A 25,809-nucleotide genomic window follows, 5' to 3' on the forward strand; every position below is an offset into this window, starting at 1 on the left:
GTATTGTGGCAATGATTTGAAGTGGTCTGAGATGCAAACTAAAAATTCTAAGGAGAAAGTTCTGAGATGCATTCTAAAAATTGGGTTAGCTTTCTCACTGGTCTCCTTTTTGCTTCACACAGGGAAGTAGCTTTATTTTTCAAGGTTCTTGTCCTCCTTTTCCTTTCTCTTTGTTATATGTAAAGTTTTTCTTGTTTCATCACTGATTTCCACAATTTTAGGAAGAGGGTGGTTCTGTGTTGAAAACGTTTGGGACCACTGTGATGTGGGTTCTCACTCCTACTGAAATGTTTGAAAGCTCAGTTTTCTATCACCAGGTCTGCTGCCATGCAACTGTGGCTTTGCTCCATAAGGAATGCTGTGAAGCAGTGCTGATGAGTCAGTGCCACCTCCAGCACTTACTTGTCTGACAGCAACGTGACAAGGAAAGATGAAGTCAGTTCAACTGTAACCAGCATCTCCAGGCTTTTTTTTATTTGTGTTGTCTGAGGCAGTCCAGTTTGCTTAGGACCACGCTGAGTCTGGGTTTTACACAGACATACTCTTTTTTACATTGAAATAGAGGGCAGATGTCATTTGAAGATTATCACCATTTGGCTAAGGTTTGTGTCAGCCCTGCCCCCTGTTAGGGAACTGTAGGTGTGCTGTGCTGTGTGTGCACAAATCCACCATCTAGGTCACTATACTGTGCTTACTATATGTCCTATTATAATTGGACATGTATAATTCTGTCTGAGAAAGCTGAAAGGGAAATAGAGCAGCCTTATAGCTGTCATCCTCTTAAACATGAATGCTTCTAAAATGTAATAACATGACAGAGAGATTACAAAATGGCTTGGCCTCTTCAGCCAGGCTATTGCAGCAGGATCACTAGAAGCAAGAGAAGAGGGGGAGCTTAATTTCTTGTAGTAGCAGTGTATTTGTCTGTTGCAACCCTTAGTTTAATTGCCGGTGGTGGGAAGCTTACTGAAGCTTTTGCCAGGTCACCTTGTCTTATCTCTTTCTGCTCAATATGCAAAACAACTGTGACAATGACATCAAATCTTCTGGTGTTATGTTGAGAGTCATTGCTGCTGTTTGAACAGGGATTTGATGCTTTCAGGGCTGGCTGCTTTAGGGGCATAGGGATAGTCCAAGTCAAAATATGGAGCATATGAATAAAATATAAGCAGTAAAGTCGCAAAGTCAGGTCCTTGTATAGTGGGTTCTAGGAGAGCTGGAGGGTCTCACACTGACCAAAGGCACATGTTACCTGGTGCTATGAGTAAATGAAATGAACATTTAAAATGGATTTAGATCTGGTGATAAAGGGGACTCAATTTTGTTTAGAGTAGGAAGTTGCTGTAACTTCTAATATGTATAACCCTTGAAGGTGAGTACAGGACATTGTTAGAAGCAAACATGTCTGTGTTGAGAATTGATCCTCTGTCACTCTGGAAGCTGGTTTACCTCATCTAATTTTCTGTCTTGCTCAGCAGATATTTACTAGGTCATGGTTCAGCTGACATACAAATGTGGGCATTCCTGGGCAGGGAAAGAATCTAGTATTCACTAGGTTGGAAGAATATTCTGATGCATCAGTTGTGAATTATGCTGCAGTTTACCTTTTTGTGCTGTTGCTTTGCATTAAAGAAACAATTCCTTTCCCCTGCCATCTTCCTCAAGCTCCCAAAGAAACAAGCTGGAAATTATGTCAACATGTTTGTTGTGACATGGGATAAAAGCACAAATGTTTTAGTTTTGTTTGAAGCTAAACTAAACTTCTTTACTCCTATTCTAACTTTACTACCAAGGTAAAAAAAAAAAAAAAACAAAACAAAAAAAAAAAAAAAAACAAAACAAAAGGAGAATTTATGAATTTATGCAAGCCTGTTAATGACAGAGCTGAGATTTATTCATGATGTTGTTGACACAGATCACTAACTGCTTTCTCTGCTGCTTCTTATAGATAAAGATGATGACTTTTTGACCTCTCGGCATCCTTGTCTCATAACGGGAGAGGGTCTTGGAAGCCAAAAGAGTGAGGAGGAAGTTCAAGCTATTCACAAAGAGAACTTGGAGAAGCTGCGGTCCATGTCTGAGGAAGAGATCCTGCAGGAGCAGGCGAGGCTTGTGGCTCAGCTGGGTATGTGCTTCCCAGGGTCGGCTCTAGAGTTGAGGCAATTTATTGAATGTGTAGGTGTCCTGAAGTCTTAGCGAATTCATGGGTCAACGATGGGAACGTGGAATTCCTGCTCATTCCATATTTGGATAATCTTGCTTCCATGTCATGTCAGTAGCTTATGAGTAAGAACTAAGTGTGAAGAAATTAGAGTGTTTATTTTTCAGTGAGGGTTGGTTTGGCTTAAGTCTTTCTTGTCACCCCTCTGCTGTGGGTTAAGACAATCCTTGCACTTCATTGGCTTGCACTCCGAATACATGGTTGCACATAAATGTTTAAGGTCCTAAAATGTATTTTTTGAAGCTGATAAGAATCAGTGTCATAGCAATGCTGAGGTGAGAAAGAACCCTTGGTCTTCCCCTCCAAAATACCTAAAACTCAGGCCAGAACTGTCAGTACCTGGATAGGGAGAACATATGGGCATGTGGGAGATTTCATTTCAAACCTATACTTGTAGAGCAGAAAAACTTGAAATTAGCCTTGACTTTTAGAAAAAGTGTTTTAATTATCAGGCTGTTGGATACAGGCATATTCTAGCAGGGGTCTGATCTCTGGTTTGGAGCCCTGTCCACAGTGGTGTTCTGAGAATGTCTATCACTGGCAGCTGATGACAGGGTAGAGGAGAACACTGAATGTGGTGTGTTTGATAAGACTTCATGTGATCTGGGCCACTGCAACAAACACTGGAATTAGTTTGATGAATTTATATGCTCAGGAAGAGCAGATGTACAGACGTAGGTGGCAGACAAGGATTTTAAAAATTCTCGTGATTTCAGGTCCTCTAGCATCGAATTTAGATATGAGCCGCCTTTTAGATGCACAAGTCTCTTGTGGGTTCAGCTTAAAGATCATATTAATTATCTTGACTTCATTGCAAGCAACATGGAAAGGTGGCAAAGGAACTACACAAAATAATTGCAGCTAGATTGTTTAGTTACATCCTTCATTAAGATACCTGAGTATTTTATTTGGCTTCACTGCTTATAACAATGGCACGTGTGTGAAAAATACCCTGATAACATACTTGTCTCTTGTGAGTGATTTGTGATTTTTGCTTCTTGTCCCTACCACTCTGTCCTTTGGGATATTAGTGAAGTGAATTCATAAACAGTTTAAAAAGGATGGGATGTATTGTAAGTATTTTTGAACAAGATTTTCTGAAGCAATGTATTTTTATATGCCTTGTTGATTACAATAGTAGATGCTTTAGTCTTTTGAGGCCTTAAAGAAACTGGGAGTAATTTCGGAATTCCCAGAATATCTGTGTGATGAAACACTCCTAAACTAAATTGCTGACTTACAGATGGATTTAGGAACTGGACAGGCACAGAACTGTGAATTAAGGAGATTTCTTTTCCATATTCGGGAGTGTGAATAATTTGTGCATGTTAAATGCTCTCCAGTCCCTGAATTAACTTCTTAGTTATGAAGCAGATGATACTCTGTGGTGTGAAGTATGACAATGAGTACATAGTTCTGTGCTGGGCAGTGTCTTATTGCTGGGACTGTGCTGGTTTTGTTCATGGAGATTCTGGACAGAAGTAGGCTTAGTTTCTGACAAAATGCGCACAGATTGACATCAGTGACTTTTTTGTCACTGTGTGAAATGATGAAATAATGACTACAGTTTTTCTTTTCTGTGTATAGTGAAGTTTAAGAAAGTGAGAGCTCTTGCCTGCATTCAGAAAAAAATGGGAATACTTTAATGAGACTGGACTGAATGCCTGTCCTTCACCAAGGACGGTTTAAACTGCATCATTGAGGAGAAAGTGCAGCAATCATGAGTGTGGGATAGATGTTTCAGAATCATGAGAGTCATTTTTCAGATTACTTATTTCAGGTACAGAGCATTTCTCAACTGCTTGTCCTTTGTCCTCCAAAGAATAAATAACCACTACGGGTGTTATGTTCTACTTTATATATCTCTGACACTGCTTACTGGAGTATTTCTGTACCTCGTTAAGGCACAATGCACAATCTCTCACTGTTCACCTCTGGCGTAAGCATCCCAACACCATCTTCTAGAGAAGAGTGTTCAGAGACAGTGCATTCCATCCAAAATGATGTGGGATATCTGTAGCAGATCTGAAAGTGAAATGATGATCTTCGAGCCATATGAACATCATCTATCCTTCAAAACACATCTACCTCCCAAATGTTTCTCTTCAAAGTATGAAGAGAATGGCTGTGTCTTTTTTTTTTTTTTTTTGGGTGTTGTCAGACAATAATTGGAATGGGGAGTCAGTTCAGGACAAACAAAGATCATCTTGTAACATAATATCTGAGCTGTGACTTGCAGTTCTACTGCAATTTAATAAAGATCAGGTAATTATTTTTGTGGGGTCTGTTGTGTGTATTCTTCTAGTGTTCAGATTGATGCCACTGAGTAGTCTACAGGCAGGGACCACAGACCAGAATTCTCTCCACAATTAATAGTCATGTTTAGATGTCTCATTTGAGTGGCAGTGAGGGGAAAAGAAGCAATTATCTTTATTTGTAAGCTGGGAAAATATTTTTTTGTGGTTGCTTTACCCTGAAAGACATTTGTCAGTTCTTTCTTTGGCATCTCCTCACCAGTTACTCCCACCTTATGTGTCTAAGAGGTCATAAAGCAGTGGAGTGCCTCAGTTTGAAGAGAAGTGCCAGCTGGTAAGAGAAAGAGGACATGTAGAAAAGACTGAAACATAAATAGCAGGAGCTATAGGCATATGAAGTATTTTAAAACTTTCTGTCACATCTCTGTCTGTCTCTTTGTCAATACTTGCAGATCCCAGTTTAGTTGCTTTCTTGAAATCACAACGTGGTAACAATGAAGGCCCGAAAAAGGAATTAAAAATGGAACTGAACAGACCGGAGGAGTCTGTGGAATCTCTGCCTGTGGCTCAGCATGGTGTAAGATCACCTCTTTCCATGCAGGAGTCAGGTCTGGAAGAACATGAAAGGAAGGAAGAAAGTATGAAGGTAGAAATCATGGGTAAGAAACAAAGTGTATATTGTTAATTTTCTGAACAGAAATATAAGATTTTTATGGTGTTTACATCAATCTACTTTGTAGTGATCCAAATCTGAATTTTATCATTATATTAAAAAATATGTATTTTGGGTTCAAAAAAGACATCTCTAGATGGGCTCCACAGATTAGAAAGGTGGTACAGTATGTAATGGAAATGACCTGTTCATTGGGAGGTCTTACTTTTTGAAATTTGTTCTAAGGCCTCTGAAGGGAAAATGTGTGTTAAATTAGGCATCATTGCTCTTCTGTTCAGTCATGTGAACAAGGAAACAGAAGAGTGTAGTAGTGAGATTCAGCCGGTGCCTGAATAATTTCTTTTAACTGGTACTGGCTGGGGACAAGAGAGTGTTGGGTAGGTAAGGGTTAATGATTTGTTCACAGGATAGCACAGAGGTGACAGTCACTCTCACTTCAGGGAAATTGCCCATATAGAGCATCTTGTCTTAGTGTGACACTGCTCCCGATGGCCTCCCTCCATGTCTTGTATCTCAGAAGGCACCCAGTGATTTTCACAGAATAGGGCTCTTTGTGCTTTGGATGGAGCAGGAAGTATTAAGAGTAGAGTGTAGAGTGTCCTGCTTTTTGTGGAGTTCTACAGAGCTATTGCCTCTTATGACAGAACTCTTTAATGCTCAATATGTGCCTGTATGAGGAGAAAGCTGCTTTATCTCCAGTAGCTAGAGCAACCCCATATATTCTCATAGCAGAGAAAGGAAGAGTCTTCCATTTAGGCTTCTGCTCTTATTGTTGCTTTCCTCACTGCATTTTTTCTTTAGCAATTTCATTTTCTCTCTTGTGATTTTTAAGCTCCCATTGTCATTTTCCCCACACTTTTGTTCCTAACATACTTGTCCCACATTTTCATGTCAATTTTTGCCTTTCTCCATCTCTTGATCCTCCCTTCTTATGCATCCTTTGTGTTCCAGTGTAACCTGCAGTGTGCTTAAAGAAGTCTCTGAATCACTTTGGAATTTCAGCTAGATGTTTGCAAGAGATAGCAAGCATTTACCATTTCCTTGCTGAGAGGGATGAGTCTGTCAGTGTATATGTGTGTGTGTACCTGTGCAGGAGAAGTAAAGCTCAGCCTCTTTTTGAGTAAGACACTTCACTGAACAGTCCTTTTGCAGTTTCTCCCCAAGTTTTACTTTTCCACAAATCCATCTTAATCAAAGGGACTATTTATAGTTCTGTTTAGACCCAGAACACCCGAGTGCACAAGTAGCACCAGGTCAAGTGACATCTTTTCATCTCCTGGGAGCAATAGAAGCATGTTGTTCAGCCTGTAATGGTAATAATAGTAATGCTCTTGGAATAGCTCAGTGTTTAAAACGTTGTGTGCTGACATCTTTTGCCTCCTATAGAAGACAACACACACAAAAAAAAAAAAAAAGATGAGTTTTTCTAGAATATTTGGAACAACAAAAGGTGAGCTGAAACACAGTTAAAAAAGCAAGGGAACCCTTTCCACTTAAATTCCAGTAAAATCACCTTAGTTTATGCCTGCAGCCCATCTTGGCCAATAGGAGATGTAAAAATTAATTTGACGTTAGCACTTATTGTTGGAATTTTAGCATCTGTTTATATTTAGAAGCAAATGCATCATGAATAGCCCAGCAGAAATGGTCACACTGAATTTCTGGTGATGACACAAAGCAATAAGATTGCTAAAAAGTCAAACCTGCCTCTCTAATGACATAAAAGGTTACTGTTTATTAGAAACAAGATGGTGAAACCTTTATCCAGCAACTTGTAACCTTATCAAATGGAAAAGTTAATTCTGTCACTGAGAGAAAACGGGAAGCAAAGCAAAAAGTAAAGGGGTTGAGCGGTAACCTTTAATGTAACCCAAGTCTGAAAAAGTTCAGTGCAAATGTTGTGTTCACACTGCCAGCTTGTGCTTCTGTAAAGGGATTTCTCAGTAACAGTCTGCTGATGCCTTGAAATATATATCCATCTTTTCTTGTTGATAAGATCATTGTACTAAGGGCTTCTAGTAACATGCATAATCTTATTCATAAAATGATTAGCTCAACCCTGTCAATTTAGTGATTAATAGAGAAAACATTTTGTTAAATTACAAATGTCGATATATTTTGTTTTTCTGCTGATTTTATTTCCTCTCATGTTGCATCTACCACCCACAAACATTCCACTTTCGTACATTTCAGATGCTTTTTCCTTCACTTCAATTAAAATGCATGCTGAGCCTTTGGCTGAAATTCTGCAGAACAGCTTTCTGGCTGAGCAAGATAACTCTGTGCTTGGTTCCTTGCCTGATTCAATACCACATTGATCATTAAGGGTGCAGCTTCATTCTGGAGAGGATGAGTGGCCTTCTTGAAAGTTTATCTGCTAATTGGAGGAAAGTAAAAGGTTAGGTTTCAGGCCAGTTATCAGCAGGAAAAGATCTGATGAAAGAAGAGCATCTCTGTGGGACTCATTGTTCCTTGCAAGAGAAGACTGGAGTGCTAGGATTAATAGCTGCAATGCAGATGAGTTCTGGGCTGCTCCAGCAGGAGTGATGCTAATGCTTTCCATGCCCTTAAACTGCCTGTTACTGTCCTTACATGTGCTTTCTTTTGAGATAGCAAAGACTTCTTAGCTCATCTCTTCTTATTTTGGTTTGTAGTGGTATCCTAGTAGCAAAGCCTTACCTTTCCTGGTTATATCTCTCTGGTCTCTTCACTTGTGATATTCTTCCACATGCTGATGTGTCTCTTTCCTTGGGGAACTGTTGTGATGTCAGGCACAAATGTCTTGTTTCTCAAATTCTTGTAGTCAAAGCTCTTTATAAAATTAAATTAATAATTTCTTCCTTTAGTATTTGCACCTTTGAAATTCTTGTTCAACTGTCCAGTTTCCCCACTGAGCTGTCTCTGGAAAGCTGTGCAAATTTTCAGCCATTTTGATCTTTTCTTCCTAAGCTGATCTCTTCAAGCGTTTAGGGAGGGATACTGAAGAGCAGCATCACAAATGCAACCAAAGCACAAATATTGGGCTGCCTTCAGTGTATCTAGGCTAAAATTTTACTGGGTTCCAATAATTTGCTGGGACTCTGCTTTAATACTTTTCAATTCCATGTCCTCCCTAACACTCTCTTCCTTGGATGATATTAGTTTGCTTTCTCAAAAGTAGGGCTGATAGTATTTTTTCTGCACTGGTTCTGATAATTTTGCCTTACTTGTGTCCTGACTTCTGTTCAACTTCTCCTAAATTAGCATTGTCTGAATTTCATTACAGTGCTGTTTACTTCCTCTTCTTGCTCTCATGAAAGATGAAAATAGCTTTAAACCTTTGATGTTTGTGCACCAGACAACAGTCAGTTTGAAAATGGTTTTCTTTTTAGTTTACCTAGTCTTATATTTGATAAAGTCTTCAAGCTGAGTAGCTTGGCAAAGAAGGAATAGTATTTCTTTCATCACTGCCTTGGAAGGTAAGACTGACATTTCTTTCTTCCCACACAAAGATGATGATCTGCCTGTGAAGCCCAGGAAGGAGTGGATTCACATGGACAATGTAGAGTTTGAGAAGCTGGAATGGATGAAAGATTTGCCCTCACCTCGGCAGAAGAAAACCAAAAAGGTTTGAAAGCAGAAACTGATACTTTGTGTGTTTGTCTCTGGATCATGCTTCTCAGTAACAGTTTTGAAGGCTTCAAAAACGAGTCCTCTGGCTGCTCAGTCTGTGGAATTTCCTCAGGTTTCAAAGATTCCCCATTTTCTTTCACAGGATGAGATGATACAGGATCAGTTCAGTCTGTAGCACTCAGGAGAGCTAGGAAGTGAGAGTCTAGCCATTGTAATCTGGGATGAAACAGGTGTAGAACTGAGAAAAAAGGAAAGATAGGAGTATATTTTTAAAAAAGAATTTGGGACCTGAGGAGTTTTTGAACTGTCATCTTCCAGCAGGTGATGTAAAAAGTGTTATTTTTAGAAATTAACTGAGTGGACAGCGATAGAAATAATAGTTTTCTCCCTCCACCCTTTTGCTATAGGGAATGCAAGCTCGATTCAGTTTAAAGGGAGAATTGATTCCTGCAGATGCTGATTTGCCAACACATCTAGGCTTGCACCACCACGGAGAAGAGGCAGAGGTAGGTGGGTGTAATATATTAGAAAAGGTACACACATTTCTGGTTTTTTGTGTTTAATTTGGTAGATTCCTTTTGTATCAAGCTTTTTAGTGACAAAAAACCCTTTAAAAAGTGCAGTAATTTTTCTTTAGAAACAAACTCCTGAAGACAAGTTGTGTCTGCATGCATGAGCTGCATTACTTCCAGAAAACTGTTGATGCTTTTTCTCTTTAATGCTGTTAAAGTTCTGTGGTGTTGGAAAAAAGTGCACATACTTCCTTTGCTTAAAAAGCTGAATTTTCTCCTGTGACATTAAGATTAGAATCTATTCTGCAATTGCCACAAAGCAGCAAATAATATTGGCTTGCAGTTTATCTTCTGTTATGCAGTATGTTACAGGTAATCTTATTTTAAGGCGCCTGTTTTTAGCTGTAGCTGAGGGTATTTTTTGTTTTCTTTGTTTTGTTTCCCCCTGCCATTTAGAGAGCTGGTTATTCTCTGCAAGAGCTCTTTCATCTGTCTCGCAGCCAAGTTACACAACAGAGGACACTGGCTCTACAGGTCTTAGGTCGTATTGTTCAAAGGGTAAGTCACTTCAAGGAATTTCTCCCCATAACTCAAGTTTCTGGTGGATCAGGGCTCAGATTCTCTGGTTGTTTGTTTTCTGCTGTTCAGTGAAGATGAGCAAAGTCACCAACAGGGCATTCTGTTCCACTGAGCATCTTTACTGTTAGATAAGTGTTGGGATGTAACAAACTGAGATGCAGGTTTCTCTGGATAGTTCCAGAGTATTGTTCTCCCAACAGGTTTTCAGGTGCTGTTCAGCAGCAGTGGTGCAATTTCAGTTCTCTTGTTAATTTGGATGCACATTGATTTTTTTTTAAATGTTATTTTTGTGACAAACCTATTCTTGGCATTGACCCTTTCACTTCTGTTGTCTGAGCCAGCTTCATGATGTGCATTTTCTGTAGGAGGTGAGAAAGAGCCAAGCCTACTCATAGAGCAATGTGCCAAGAGGAAAAAGCAAAATCAATACTTCTGTGCATATTTCTACCTAACTTTTAGGGGAAGTGCTAACGTTCCCCCTAATGGCACTGGAACAGAGAAGAAGAAATGTGGTGGTTTTGAGAAGGGTGGTGGGGCAGAACAGGATGAAGTCAAAAGATGAGTCCAGACTTTAGAAAGAAGGGTTTCTTGCACTAAGGAACTACAGTTGTGTTCTTCTGTAAAATGAATTGAGGATAAAATATAGGAAGAATAACCTCCACACAGTTTAGCAGCTTTACAGTAGAAGTGGAAAGAGGCAAAGATGTAAAATGTTGAGATGTGAGAGCCCAGAGATGTATCCAGCTGAGATGACACAGCCTTATCCCTGGCTCTGTCTGGCACTTTCCAGGCCAGGGCTGGAGAGTTTGCTTCCTCGTTGAAGGGCAGCGTTCTGCGTCTGCTGCTTGATGCTGGCTTTCTTTTCTTGCTGCGCTTCTCGCTGGATGATGCAGTGGAAAATGTCATGGCAGCATCTGTTGCTGCTCTCCACGCTCTGCTGGTGTCACTTGATGATGAGGTAAGATAATCATTCAGAACCTGGGTTTGATTTTATGCTGAGCTGTTTATAGGGATCAGAATGAGAAGACATGGTAAATAGCTTGAACAAAGGTTTACTGGATATATTAGCTTAATGGTGAATAGAATGTCATTGCTGTGCTTTGAGACAGACGATGGAGTGTGTTATCCCAGTTTGAGAGACTCAGGTATATTTTTTTCTCACTGTTTGAATTACCTCTGTGCTATGATTAAATTCAGTGCACGCTGCTGAGTTTCTTCTTTTTATATCTTTGCAATTTAGATCAGGCCACTACTAATGTATATGTAGATTTTTTTTAAAATATGTTCTCTTAGGTTGTTTTCTTATTTCATAGTTTTTCTGTTTCTTAACAGATTAAATATTCTCTGTGCTTTCCTTTATGCCTCATAATAATGCTGTTTTGTTTTTCTCTCATTGACCATTTTCTTTCGTTCCCATGTGTTTTTGTAACACTGATACATACCTAATTTTGCCTGTTCATGTGTTTATTTTCTCACTGATGCTTTTTCACCTGTTAGAAGGTTGACTTCTTTTAGATTTTCCAGGCTACTAGACAGCTTAGAACAGCCAGATTAAGAGGTACTCCTGGTTGGATAGAAGCAGTCTGATACAGACTGTCTTCCAAGTACTTTCCTTGAGAGCTACTTTTCTGTTTGACTGCAAAGGGGCTGGTGATAGAAGAGATGGAGCAGAAGTACCCTGCAACTTCTACCAGGCCTGTAGAGCTATCCCTAGTGGGAGGGAAGAGAAATGACAGAGTAGGTAGCTTTCTCCATATCTTGCTACTTTTCTATCTATGGGCCTAATGGAGTTCTGCTACATGAGTCCTGCCCACCCATCGTAGGTAGTTAGTACTATGAATCAGCTTCTTAATGTACTTTTTTCTCTCCTCTGGTGTTACTCTGGTTTATAAGTGTCTGCAGTTCTCTGATTTTTCAGATCAAAGCTTATGGTGAGATACCTAGTGTAAGTGGGGATTGCTGACTCTTGCTGCCAGAAGCAGCACTGTGAATACTGTGTCAGTATGTTTTCTGACCCAAAGAGTCCTTCCTAGAGTCCCGTGTTGCTGTATTTCAAAAGGTCTCTAAGAAAGGGACGGGGTTGGAAGCCTGGCCTTCTGCTCCAGGATTTGTAAGACCATAAACACATAAGATCAGCACACATAAAAATCATGCTGTCTGAAGGTTTTGTTCATCCTTCAATGACTATGGGAAAAAAGCAACTTTCTTTTTGTTTCCTTTGATGACCCAGCTACCTTGTCCCAGCTACCTCGTCTTAAGGCTTTTCCTTCTCTTGGTCGAAGGAAGACTATAGTCCCAAACTCTGTATTCCAGATGGACTCATGGCTTCATCCCCTCAAGTCAGGCCTCTTCTGACCGTGCCATTCACTCAACATCTTTAGTTCATACTGCATTAGGGTTTTTTTTAATGTCTGATAATAGCTTGTGCTTCCTTGGTACTTGGCAAATGAAGTCTGCCACTACTTTTCTGTCTAATGTGGTGTTCGTTTCTGATTGTGGGTGCAGGAAATAGAAAATTATAGCAGTTATTAAGCAGTGCAAGCATTTGATTTGGCTGTCTTTCATATTCTAAAACATTTTGGGAGAAGTAGGTCTGTTATGGGAGCAATCCCCTCTCTGAAGAACTGGAACTATTACCCTAGTTGGGCTGTTACCCTAGAACTTGAGAGTACCTGACACTGTCATCAGCTGTGAACAAAAAAAGAGGTTTTTCTGTTTGCTTAAGCTGAGGAATGTTGAAGCAAAAGTGAAGCAAACATGAACAAATAGACTAAGCGGTCTTTATCATATCAATTACATGATCTTTCTGTGTTATTTGTGACCTAAATTCCACACGGGTCCAAAAATAGGAAGCCAATAAATACCAAATTTCCATTTAATGCCTAGAGCCTTGGTAGTTGTTTTATTTATTTATTTACTTATTTATAATCCTGAATTTTTTCCAGTTAAACTAAATTTCTGTTAGCTGTGTAGTACATTTAATTCACATCACAGTAATTATTTTTCAGGGTTTTTCCAAGTCTGTGTGTGTGTAAGGTCAAAATAATTTCCCTGAAAAAGCATTGAATTCTACTTGTATATGTTTAGAATAGCTTTTATTGTCTTCACATTTTCTTGGGATTATATAGGAATCAATAAAGCATTCCATATTCAAAAGCATCCCCGAAAAGTTTTTGTCTTTGTCCTTTTATCTTTCTTTATGAGAATTTTATTCTATATGCTTTAACACTGCTTATAGAAATATCTCGATTGGACTTTCTCATGGTACCAAGGGATGGCTGCATTCCCCTTTGTCCCTAACAATGAGGAGGAAGAAGAGGAGGAAGAGGAAGAGTTAAATGGAACAGAGAAATCTCAAAATAAAAAATTAAAGGATGAAAACAAGCCGGACCCAGATGTGGCCCGATATGATGTTGTAAAGGTAGGCACAGAGTTAGACCCAGAATCTTTTTAGGAAAATAGGCTCAGCACAGCATTATGTGTGCTGTTGAAACATCCACCCTCCTGTGCATGCTGGACAAGAACATTCTGAACAAGAATTAGAACTCTTCCCTGGCTGTTGGTTGTTGTGTTTCTGTCATATATTACCAGGAGGATAATTTTATTGGTCTCTGAAAATGTTGAGATTTGACTTGTGTCATTTCAGTATTATTAGTATATTATTAATATATCTTAACTTCCTCTAGGGAATTCAACAACAAACACACTGATGACCTGATAAGATGTCCTGAAAGACTTGACTTTCAGGCTCACTTACATGAATTAAAAATGAAAAGGTTCCAGCAATTATTAAAATGTCTCTATGCACTTTTTAGAAGTTAGACAAGAATATTACAGCTAGATAGTTCAGAACTAGTAGATTTGTACAGTGATACTCTTTTTTTATTTGACATAAGGTGGCTATTTACCATTTCCCCAAATGTCATGTTTGCATTTCTCAGATTTAGATTTTTACAGTGTTCAGAATGAATTCTTCCCACATTTTAAACCTAATCCTGTATTTTTCATAGGAGATGTAAAAATAGCAAACTTTGTTATCTCAAACTCAGCCTTGGTGGAGCCAATGCACCCCTCTTGCCCACTGCAATCATTAAAACCTGTGATCACATCACTTAATCCTTGAGCTTGTGTTTGAACAGCACTTGGTCTAAAAGCATCATTGGGTGCATGAATTACTGTACTTGGGCATTTGGTCTTGTTTAGAGGCTTCATGATTTCAGATGTGTTCTGCTAGGTGTGTGGCACTGTTTAAAAAATGTAACAAAAGAGTGGTAGATAGACAGGAGATCAGTTTGTGATTCTCTAAACTGTGTCATGGTTCAGAGTAATTCAGCTTGTTCTGAGTGGCCTGAACTTAGAAGGTATTTGGGATCAAATTCCCCTCTGTTCCCATTGCTGTGCAGTTCCATTTCATGCTTGCTTACTGGCTGTTACAACCCAATTGTTCCACACAGTTGAAAAAGGAGTATTTAAACCAGCTGCTGAACTTGGTCAGGCCTAGAGCTACAACTTGCTTGGCTGCAAATTTTTAAAAGTATCAGTAATATGAATGCAGGTATTATGGATTTGCCTTTTCCCAGAATCAGGAATGCATCACACAGTTACATAAATTGCTGATTTGTTTCCTGGCACTGCACTGATCATAAAAAAAAAAATCACATCATCCCTATGCATCTCTTTTCTTACTGCAAAATAGGAAAATATGTCTGTTCTCTGTTTCTGTTAATATTCTCTGTTGTGACAGGTACTCTCAGAGTGCTGCATTAGCTGGAGGTGGTGTCTAGCCAAAATTATTCAAGGACCACGAGAACCTTTTTCACCAGCAGTAGGTTTTAACAGTCTTTTATAGGGAAGGTTATTTCCCTGTCACTTAGAGTTTTATACTCTGGAAAACACAAGTATCCAAACCCTTTCAGTGGTCTGATTCAGAACAGAACTAAAGTTGTTTCTGCTCTGTTCAGATAACTCTTGCTCATTTGCTGGCATACTTGCAAATACACAGAAACTTATTTGTTTCATGACTGCCAATTTTAAAACAGTCTATGAAGAAGATGTAATCTCCTTTTGACTTTCAGCAATTGAAGTACAGAGAGCACTTGTTTAGACCCTAACAGATTGATTTTTTTTTTAACACCTTTCAGGGACTTTTGAAGACAAGGATCCAGCACCGGCTAAGGTACATCCTAGAGGTGGTGCGACCTGTTCCATCAGTAGTCCTGGATATACTGCACATCCTCACCCATATAGCAAGGCACTCCTCTGAAGCATGCAGCCAGGTAAATCTCCCATTGTATAAGAGCTTGGGAACGATAGAGAAAGGTTTGGAAAGGGAAGAAAGATTAGGTGAAGTTATGGCAAGGAGATCAGACAAACTTGTCTGTTTTGCATGTCTTCTGCACATCTACATGACTGCACACCTTTAGTAATTTGTGCTCCCTGCTATTTCTCTGCAGCTGCTTGACTGTCCTCGATTGATTGAGACCATTGTCAGGGAATTTCTCCCTACTCAGTGGGATCCCAAAGTGGCTGAACCAGGGTTTTTACTTACCAGTCTCCATGGAGTTGCTTGTGCCAGTGCTATGAAGTTCATCAGGGTGTTGGCATCTGGAGGCCGAAATGCAACAGCCAGGCTGGTGAGTGGTTCCTGGAAGAGCTTTTCTGATTGCACAGGCCTTGGTTCTCTATGCCTTACTGCCTAAATAAAGACAGAAAGCTAACTGGAGGTGACTGTGAGCTGAAGCTGAAGAAATCAGGGTGAGGAAGTTGCATTAGTGTGTTTTGAAGGAATTGTTGACAGCGTCATAATAATGATGCTTCTCCTAATGGTAGATGAGCTGTCTCAAGTTTTACTCTGCTTTTTTAAGGTTTGTGTAATGCACTCATGTGAAAGTCACAGAGTCCAGCAGGGTGATACTGACCAGGAACAGATGTTTAGAGCATGCATTGATGTGTGATGCTCTGTACACTCCCATGTTTCAGTGATAGACAGCATAAGGCTGTATAAACCAGAGACATAATCACTGTCCTTGTGTTTTACAACCCTGGTTGAACTTTTCTGCCATTAATTTGTCTTAATAACTCTGTGATAATTCATCAGTGTTTTCAACTCCTCTTAACTTCTGGACGAGTTTTCCACTTGAGAGATAATAGCATTCCCTCATATAGGTTGTCATGCTGGTGCTATAAATGCATGAAATCTACCAAAAGCAGCACCCATTACAGTGCAAAAAGCACTTCTTAGGCTTTTTGGTTCACTGTTGTTAACAGCACCTAACAAATTGGTATCCAGGAAAATGCTACTGTCAAGAGAACACCAGTCTGTGCTGTAAAATATGGAGAACAGTGATGGATAGTGGGATGTTTAAGTCATACTAGGAACATAACAGAGTAAAATTCAGATATTTTTCTACTTCAGGCTTTCTGTACGCCAGGTATTTCAAGACGTGCAAAAATTGCTTAGAAGGTTCCTGACACTCAGGCTTTGCTACTGTTACAATCTCATATGTTTTGTTGTATGCATTTAAACATGGAAATGGAAGATAATAAAAAACTAAATCAAAACCGTCAATGTAGAAATTTATTTAACTAACAACAAAGTTCTTCCATCTTCCTCCTAGAAGTAAATTTGACTTTGTCCTGTCTCCTGTAGAAAAGGTGTCAGAATTTATAGTTTTGACTCATCAGCTCCTTTGCTTTCTTGCTGGTGTGCATTGGTTTCCCTACAAGATGTCTCTAAAGCATTTGAAATTTAAATTACCTATAATATGTCCTTGTGCTGTGAAAAAGACATTGTTGCCTCATTTGTTTAGACAGAGCACATAGAAGCTTTTGTATGTGTGGGAGAAGGAAAGAGAAGCTCTTTTTTATGGTTAAGTAAAAATACCCAGATGTAGGGGAGGATAAAAATTATTTCTGGAGAACTGCAAATGAGTCATGTCATGCTTAATTCCATACCAAAATAACCTCAGAACATTTCCAAGGCATCAAAATTCTATAACCTTATGAAATTAATAGGCAGGAGGTACCCTTTGCATAAAATAAACACCGAATTATAGAGAGACTTAGGTTGTAGAACCTCTGAAACCCATCTAGTGACCTCCCCAAAAGAATGTCAGCATCAGTTCAGTACTTTTGTAGACATCTTTTTTCACAAAGTATATCTTTATATGTAAGCTTGACTAAGAGAGTTGTATTTATGACTATTTAAAGAAGGATAATTATATATTTTTCTAAAAAAAATCAATTGAATGCTGCAGAGAGCATCCAAAGTAGGAGTGTGTGTGGGGCAGACAAAAATCCATCAGAAATTATTTAGGTGTAGCTGGTTTGTGTTAGGAATGGATTAGGTACCCCTAGGCATCTCTTCCAGGGATAGTTCTCTCTTAATAGCCAGTGACCATTTAATGATCTGCTCCTTAATATTGCACAAAATAAAAGCAGATTTGAGCAGTGCAAGAAGAGCTCAGAACGAGCTGAATTGAAATCTGCTGTTCTTTGGCTCTTTGTGTGTGTCAGAGCAATGAGGTAATGATGCACGCAGCTGATGCCCCTTATCCCTTTTTCTTTTTTGTTCTTCATCCTTTTATTTTTTCTTGGTTTGTTTTACAGCTCAACAAATTTGAAATGAAGAGTCGGTTGAGTCGCTTTATCGCTGAAGAGCCTCTGGATGTGCCTCTGCCGAGGGAGGAAGCCACGAGGCTGAGCACTGAATCCTTCCGGCTGTGGGCTGTGGCTGCCGGCTACGGGCAGGCCTGCGACCTCTACAGGTACAGCTCAGAGCTGGAGACTGGGGATGGAGGGCACTACATGGATGGAGGCAATGGACATCCTGTTCAAAGGGCAAAGACAGGGCTCTCCAGGCTCAGTCTATTCCCTTCAGGGTGTCTCACCTCACTTTCTCTTGCCTCCTGCAGTAAAACTCATTTACTAAGGGTGTTCGTGCTGTGTATTGCCTTCTTCTGCTTGTTCACAATCTCCTGTGTTTAAGCACTGCTATTTTGTTGTTTCTGCTTTACAGTGGGAGACCACTGTAGCTTTTTAGGGCTGCATCTTTTTCCCCTTGAAGGGATGAATATTCTGTGCTTGTATGACATCAAAACACGTGGTTTGCAGCGCACCCAGGACTGAATCTGCTTGACCTAAGGGCAGTATGTGGGCCACGGTCACCACACTGAGTGGGGCAGACTGGTGCGTCATCTTCCAGGTCAGGACAAGTTCTGATGCTTGACTGCCAAGGTCTGCACCTGGTATGCATCTGACCTGCCTCAAGCATTAAATCTTCTTCCTGTAATTGCATTGAATTGGAAGAAGAGAGATGGCTGTGGAGTTGCTCTGAAATGGAGTAAAAGGGAGGCCAGTATTGAGTTTCAGAAGGGAGATTCTCATCCACAGCAGCATTTTCTGTTCTTTGGCACAATCTGATATATGATTTAAAAAGAGTAAAAATTGTATATACTCTTTTAGCACTGTAAATAATGTTGAGGAAAGAAACAGCAGAAGATTCCTTAAGGTTGCAAGAATATAAGTGTCTCTGAGAATCTAAGAACTATTCCCCAGCAAGAATAAAATCAAAGTAATTTTTTCAACAGATAATCAGAGAGCTTGGAGGCAGAGTATTATGTAGGTCCCATTCAGATGAAATTGGAATAGCAGTAGTCTTCCTTTGTCATCTTTTCTCTATGTCAGGTTTTTATTGTTATTGTGGTGGTGGTGGTGGTTCTCATAATCATATTTTAGCAATCTTTATAAATAAATTATTTGAGAGTGTAAAGAAGATAAAGCCAGATTCTTCCAGTGGAAAGTGAAGAGCCAATGGGTACAAATGGAAATACAGGAAATTCCACTGAAGTGTTATTACTGTAATCTTTACTAACTTTACTGTAAAGGTGATCAAACACTGGAGCATTGTTGCACAGCAAGGTTCTGAACTCTTAATTCTTGAAGATACTCAAAATCTGACTGGATTTATATCTGTGCAATCTTGGTCTTGCTGGCCTGTCTTGAACAGGGAATTGAAGTACAAATGATCTCCAGATCTCCTTTCCAACCGTATCTATTGTGTAATTCATACTACAGTGATCTCTACCCTGTGCTGGTGAGGATACTGCAGTCCCTGCCCGAGTTGCTCAGTGGGAAGAGCCCTGTGGTTGAGTTGTCTGTACAGCGAGCTGCAGCAGTGGTTACTCTGTTGACACATGTGACACAAACAGCAGGATACACGGCAGAGCTGCAGGCCAAGTTGAGCAGGTAGGCTCTCTAAATCACCATTCTGTGCATCTCAATAGTTGTCATCCCATCTTCCCTTTCTTTGGTTTGGAGACCTGGCTGTCACCTTTTTTTTGCCCCCTCATTTTCAGTTGTTTACTGTCCACATGTGAGCGCCTGCATGGTGGGATGTATTCCTTCTGACACAAGGTCAGAAGTAGTGTCTGGTCTGACAGCTATGCCTGCTAGCATGGCCAGAGGCAGGAGTCAAAATCTACATTAAGCTAGGGGGCATAAAGGGCACTGTTAGCCAAATACCCTGCTGAAAGGAGCTAGGAAGCTGCTTTGAACTTCTTTTGGGATTAAAGAAAGTAAATGTGTTGAGGTTTGGAGGAAAGAATCTCTCTGCAGAAACCAAGATGGGTCAGGATTAAGAGGTCGTTGTTTTTGACAGACATCAAAGCAGTAGGATCTGCTGCAGACGCACATAATTTTTTCTGGTGAAAAGCAAGAAACTCTTAAACTAAAGCTGAGTACTGAAGTAGTATTGCTGGTAAAGCTAGAGCATTGCTCAGGAGCAGAGTAGTGGAGGAGAAGAAACTTTAACTTTTTAAAGTACATTCTACATTTATCCTTTCTGCCTAAATTATTTGGTTTGGGTTGTGGGACTATGCAAGGACTTTCCTGCTAGTTATGCTATTGGATATAATTTTCTAGACTACATATTTCTATTAAAATTGATGATTTAGAGAGACAGTTGTTTGATATTTATTTGCTATCCTATGTCATTTTTCCATTGGGTTTCAGCAATAACGCAGAAGATAGTGAACCAATCCCACCTCCTCCAGTAGTATGGAGTCAAGTGTCAGGCTTACAGCCCTTCCTTGAGACAAGTCTGAAAAAAATCCTTCAGCAGCTATCCCAGACAGAAACTTGGCAAACTCTCCAGCCTCTAACCACGACTTGTGTGATCTTTTTGGGAGTTTATTACAGTGCTTACAGCCAACAGGTAAGGCCTGAAAATGCAGGCTGTCTTCTCATCTCACCAGCATCAGCTTGTGTATTACCTCTGAAAACTGGAACTTACAGGCAGTACTGAAAAAGATGGATATTAAGGCATCAAGCTGAGCACTGATTTTGTTACCACAGCTCATATCTGAGCTGCATGACATTCAGGGTCACTTAAGTCTGCTAGCCCTATACGTTAGCAGTATGTCCTCCTTTTTTGTCCTTTCATCCTTTGGGATCAGAGTCTCAATCAAGGTATGTGGTAGTGCTGTGATTGTTCTGATTTACTACAGCATGCCAAAGCACGAAGCAAATACAATGTAATTTTATTTGGCAGTTGTTTTTCCTAGTGGGATAAATCAAGTCATGCATTTTTGCATTTGCTTTGGTCTGAGAGCTTACATGTGGACACCCAGACTGCAATCATCTGGGTGGAAGATTGAGCATTAAGGGTCATGCTGTATGAACTTTGGATAGGAAATAATAAATTTATTTGTTGCAGCACTGACATTCAAGGTCAAATTCTGTAACACACAGTTGTGGTATGTGATCATCTTTTAAAGTGAGTGTTCTGAAGGTGACATGTAAAGAATAATGTCTTACACCTTAGCTACCTTAAAGATTCATGTTCTAAAGATAAATGCAATTTTCCTCTTTACTGCCCAACTGACACGTCTGAGTTCCAACTTGGGAGAGCTGTGTTGAAGGTGTGGGGGTAATTTAATGGCTGTAGTTATTCACACTTGTGCAACTCCTCTGAAACTTGCCAAAAGCAACTGAGTTTATTAGTTATGGCTCGGGTGGAAACTGCCAGTATCTCTCAAAGATGTCTTCAGGGCCTCGAAGGTTGGTATACCTTTTACAGGCTGTGATTATGTCCTGAGCATTAGAGAAGCAGGACAGCCAAGAGGTTAATGCTCCTTTTTAACCTTTACAGATATCCCAGAAGAGTGACTGATGAAACAATTTCTTCAGTCATTGAATTATGCTGGGTTTTTGAATTCCACTTAAAGAGAAGTTCGGTCATCTACCTGTAGTTAGCTGATTAAAAAAATTGTAGCATGCTTGAATAGATTAGTGCAAAAAAAAAATCAACTTGTATAGTAATTAGATGAGTGTATGCTGGGACCTTCTTGGACTATTTTTGTTAGACTATTAAAAACTAAGGCTAACATCTTCACAAAGGTTTTACTGATTTCTGGAGGTGGATTTCACCTGGGGTAAAATCAAATTTTATGTAATGGAAATGAGTATTTCTGTATCCCAAAGCAGCATTCTAATGAAGATTAAAAGTGTTAAAATTTGCCAGCATGTTCCTTCAACCTGGAATATTGCTTACTATGGTCAGAAGAATTTGGATGATTCTCTAAAAGCCACAGTTCCTCCTCTGTCCAGTGTTCATCCACAGTAATGCCTTGATGGGTAGGTCAATCACACTGTATGCAACTGATTTTTTTGTTTTGTTTTGTTTTTGGAGACCCTCAGATTTCTCAAGGTAGTTTTGATCATTTTGTGTCATCTTAAATTTAAATAGAAACATGTAGATTGTAGGGAGAGGAGGGTCTAGCTAAGTTTTAATTTAGGGAATCTTGATTCCAAGGATCCCATATCTTGCTTCCAGCCAATTCAGAATTTCTGGGATGCACTTTAATACTTGAGTGTGAGAACACCTTGAGGTGCCAGCTCTCAACTTCCACACTATGAGCAGTGATGCGAGCTCTCACGTAGAGCAGTACCACTATGTAGGTGATGGGGTCTGGCAAAAAGATAATAAACACAGAGGAAGTAAATAAATCAGTCTGTCTTTTTGCTATCACTGGATGCTAGGGTCATTCACTCTCTTTTCCTGTCATTCTCCATGTCTTCTACAGCCATCAGTTAATCCAGTTGACTGCTTAGAGGAACTGGAACGTTTGACATCGGAGGTGCTGCAGCCCCTTCTCAGCCAGCCAGCCATAGAAAGCATGTGGGACTTGCTCAGGTAAAACCATTCCACTGCTAAGATGCTGTTGTCAGAAGCTAAGGGAGCCCCATTTCTATACTGTACTGTGTGACAGCTCTCCCCCCTCTCTCCTCTTTTCCCTGTGTAATATGCCCCAGGCATGGGAATTGGAAGTGCAGTAGGGCTGTGTCTACACCCTGCTTTGTCCTCTCACCCCTCACAGAAAAGGCATGATGGCTGCAGAGGTTTGCAGCTCCTTTTCTACTGGTGCTGCTGCATCTCTGCTTTGCCATGTAGCTGGGCTTTTCATATCAATTTCAGATTATTTTAGTCACTCTTGGTTTTGATTCTTCTTTGGTTTCACTAGTCTAAAAAAAATAGCACAAGTAGCATTAGTTGAGTCGCTCTTACATGATGAGGTGAGTGTAGTGTTCATGTACTGTTCATGTGCTCTGTGTGGTGCTGCTTATATGAAAGAATTTAACTAGATTCAAATCTTCAAGCTCCTACAGAGCTTCATTAGGGTTTTGAAAACACCTGCAGAGAAATGTAAGAACAGATACCAAACTGTTCTTCCAGACATTTGGATAACATAAGCTCTGGCTCTGGGAACAGTTAAGCACTGCAGATATTCTGTCTTTCTGCTGTAGAGGGAGCCTCCTTACTCGGCTGTGATTAATCTTCTGGAGTGGGGAATCTAAAAGGCCTGACTTGCAGTCAGAGAGGCATCCATCCGCCTCTGAGAATATCTGATATAAAGGGCACTTGAAACTTTTGTTTTCAAGTGGTGTTTTAATGGCCACCAAACAGTTTGGTCCATGTTCTTTTGTGACTGAAACTGAGCTCTGAAGCTCTTGGCACCGAAGCTTCCAACACAAGAGCACTCATTAGATCCTTTTCTGCCTGTCCTGGCGGTCTGAAGACAATGTATTTGGTCAGGCTATAAAAGCTCATCCACAAGAATTCTAGCTGTTCTTAACACTGGCTGGTAAAAACCAGAGTCAGCTGATCTCTGCCCTAATACTTTAACAATTTTGTCTAAACTTTCTTGGCAGTTTAAGTCCAGGAATTCAGGGTACTTTGTGAGCCCCACATGTGTTTATGTATCTCCTACATGTAATATTAGTGGTAGAAAGATGCATTTAAGCAATTAGTTTTCTGCCGTAGAGTAATGATACAGATCTTTGACAGGGTATGCCCTATTACCCCATTACCATTGAGCAGTTTGCTTGTGATCACACCTCCTTGTGGTGGTCTTACCTATACAGACATGATGTATCTACTCTGGGCCCGCAAGCTCTGCTGATGTGGGAATTTGTAGTTTCACCTGCAGAGAACACACACGCCAAGAGTGGTCTGCACAGTCGTGTCCATGTACATTAAAGTGACGTTCTTTCACAATATAGTTTCAAAATATGCATTTCATTAGTACATAAAGGGCAGCATATTTGCAATGTCAATTTTAGATATAATCTGGCTTTTTGGTTTTGTCTACAAGTTTATTATGGAAATGTCTTGAGTGGGTGGGCAGCCTTATTAGCCTGGTGTGCATATGTATGTGGGGAACGGCGTATTTTTTTAAATCAAAGGTCCAACACTTTTAAATACTTGACATCAGAGATGCGTCACTGCATCAGTATTTCTGCTCATCATGACCAATTTAGCTGAAGAGTTCCTGACAGCTCACTGGCATTAGCTTGTATGGCAGTAGTGCTTGGTGTACCAGCTGAGACACTGGCTTTTGGCTTTCACTGTATTTCACTGTATTCAGGGCTTCCATTTTACTGCAATGTGTGGTAGAGTTCAGATAGATAGCAACATTTCAACAAGATAATTCCTCAGCACTGTGAATGCTTTTGACCTAACCCCTCTCCCTTTATTTCTTCACATAGGCCATGTTCTGCTTTGTGCAACCCTCTGTCCTGTTCCCCGGCACCAGAATCTGTCAGCAGCATTGCATCTTTGAGTTGCATTGGAGGCAAACCTCCTTTGAGCCTGGTTGGCTCTAAGTCACCTTTCCCCTTCCTCACTGCCCTCTTATTTCTCATCAATAACATCACTCACATTCATAAGGGCCTGACCAGCAAGGTGAGAATAAACCTTTTCACTGTAAATTCTAGGTGAATGTTGATATCCTTGTGAGAGAGGTTAGTATTTGTATCTTCCCTGGCATAAAAGAGATGTTAGAAGGACTGTTAAAAGCAAATTGTTGTGCATTTTTATTTAAAAAATATTAAAGTATTATAGAGAGAAACAGCCCGACTTTCAGAACAAATGGGATGAGGATCAGAAAAATATCTTGTCTTTGAATTCCTATATTCAGCTGACACTAAAAAACTGGAAGGATGTATTTATAAAGAATGTTGAGAAGAGTTGAATAGCTGTTGTTTGGCTGAGCAAAATATAAAATTTGAGTGTCAGCGGAGGAAAAGCACAGTTGAAGCATATATAACAAAGAAGAATGGGGTAATATTGAAGAAGAGAATGTGTGCTACTGATGAGGGTCCTTCCTACTTTGGTTTGTTCTGAATTTTAGAATGAGCGAGTTATGGAAGATTTCAGACTCTAAAGAGCAAATGTCCTAGAAAGATGGAATACGTAGCATAAGGTTTCTCAAAGCCTTCCTGTGGGACATTGTGTTGAATTAGCTGATTGGCTACTAATGGAACTATCTGGCCAGATGAGGGAAAAGCATTTTAAGCACTGGTCAGATTTCTGCCTTACAGAACACTGTAAGACAGTGACTGTTGGTTATCTGTGATGGGGATGGTTATAATGGATGCAGGTGAGTCCTGAGGAAGAAAAGCAGATATTTATTAGGCTATTCTTAAATATGGCTTTTGGAGAAGCCAACAGGAATTGTCATGTGAGAGGAGGTAGGGGGTGGGCCTTGGATGGGGCTGTGTTTTGCTTTCCTCCAAAGCAAATCTTTATATTACTTGTCTCCACTTGTGATTCCTTTATAGTACAGCTCTGTGCTAGGCTTCAGAGGCTTGAAGGATTATCTGCATCAAAGCTGGCAGAGTGGACCTCCTTCTGTGACTCCCTCATCTGCGTGGATCCTGCGCCATGAATATCACCTGCAGTACTTTGTGTTAGCGTTGGCTCAGAGAATGGTATCATTACTAGTCCTTTCATTTCTTTCCCCCGAGGAACTGACTTCACTGGTAGCTGGTCTTCATGTCCTTCTTCTTTCTTGTATCTGACTTAGGTCTGGCAACTCTTCTGCTGACTTTTATGAACCATTAGCAAATAACATCTTTCCAGTTACTGTTGTGGGGATTTAGTTCCAAAATACTTGGGATGTAAAAATTACATTTTTGCCTTTCTTAGGGATAAAGTAAGAACAAAGTTTTCAACTGTGTTGCTAAAAAAAAATCTGACTATCTAAGGCAGTCAGGGGAAGCAGAAATTCCTCTCGGTATGAATGCTGACAGCTCTTGCAGTCTGCCTAAGTCTTTCACTTTGCAGCAAGATCTGTGCGTTGTTTGACCCTCCTGTCCTTGTTGATTGTGTTGTTGACAACTGCTTTTATCTGTGGTTTTGTTTCCTGTACAGGCAGGCACTTGTCCGGATTACACCCAGCATGCCTCACTCCATCACTGTGTTGCCATGGCATTGCTAAGCCGTCTGTTGCCAGGGAGTGAGCATCTGGCTCACGAGGTCCTACTGGATCTTGCCTTTAATCCAGAGTTTCTTCCGTAAGCTTTGCACTTTTTCCTTTTTCTAGTCTGGTACGTGGGAAAACATGGGGAAAATAGAAAAAACGTGTTGGCTCTGCAATTTTGTCATTATTTTTGGCC

At 40.1% G+C, this 25,809-nt stretch overlaps 1 protein-coding gene across 2 annotated transcripts in view; it reads left to right on the forward strand.

Annotated features, from left to right (window-relative positions):
• RPAP1 (RNA polymerase II associated protein 1) overlaps positions 1-25,809 on the forward strand; it is a 35,862-nt gene that overhangs the window by 3,588 nt on the left and 6,465 nt on the right. The window contains exons 1-17 of one of the 2 annotated variants that reach the window (XM_068193479.1): positions 583-602; positions 1,949-2,125; positions 4,929-5,135; positions 8,641-8,756; positions 9,169-9,267; positions 9,730-9,831; positions 10,643-10,810; positions 13,091-13,273; positions 14,994-15,128; positions 15,306-15,485; positions 17,461-17,618; positions 18,928-19,098; positions 19,864-20,065; positions 21,936-22,045; positions 23,899-24,094; positions 24,973-25,122; positions 25,565-25,707. In XM_068193479.1, the coding sequence (XP_068049580.1) occupies positions 2,074-2,125; positions 4,929-5,135; positions 8,641-8,756; positions 9,169-9,267; positions 9,730-9,831; positions 10,643-10,810; positions 13,091-13,273; positions 14,994-15,128; positions 15,306-15,485; positions 17,461-17,618; positions 18,928-19,098; positions 19,864-20,065; positions 21,936-22,045; positions 23,899-24,094; positions 24,973-25,122; positions 25,565-25,707 (2,372 nt within the window). In that variant the 5' untranslated portion in view covers positions 583-602; positions 1,949-2,073. Of the gene's footprint in view, positions 1-582; positions 603-1,948; positions 2,126-4,928; positions 5,136-8,640; positions 8,757-9,168; positions 9,268-9,729; positions 9,832-10,642; positions 10,811-13,090; positions 13,274-14,993; positions 15,129-15,305; positions 15,486-17,460; positions 17,619-18,927; positions 19,099-19,863; positions 20,066-21,935; positions 22,046-23,898; positions 24,095-24,972; positions 25,123-25,564; positions 25,708-25,809 lie in introns of those variants that run through there. The other variant, XM_068193478.1, reaches the window with a different exon arrangement.

Source organism: Anomalospiza imberbis, chromosome 6 (genome assembly GCF_031753505.1).
Source record: "Anomalospiza imberbis isolate Cuckoo-Finch-1a 21T00152 chromosome 6, ASM3175350v1, whole genome shotgun sequence".
Classification (NCBI taxonomy): Eukaryota; Metazoa; Chordata; class Aves; order Passeriformes; family Viduidae; genus Anomalospiza; species Anomalospiza imberbis.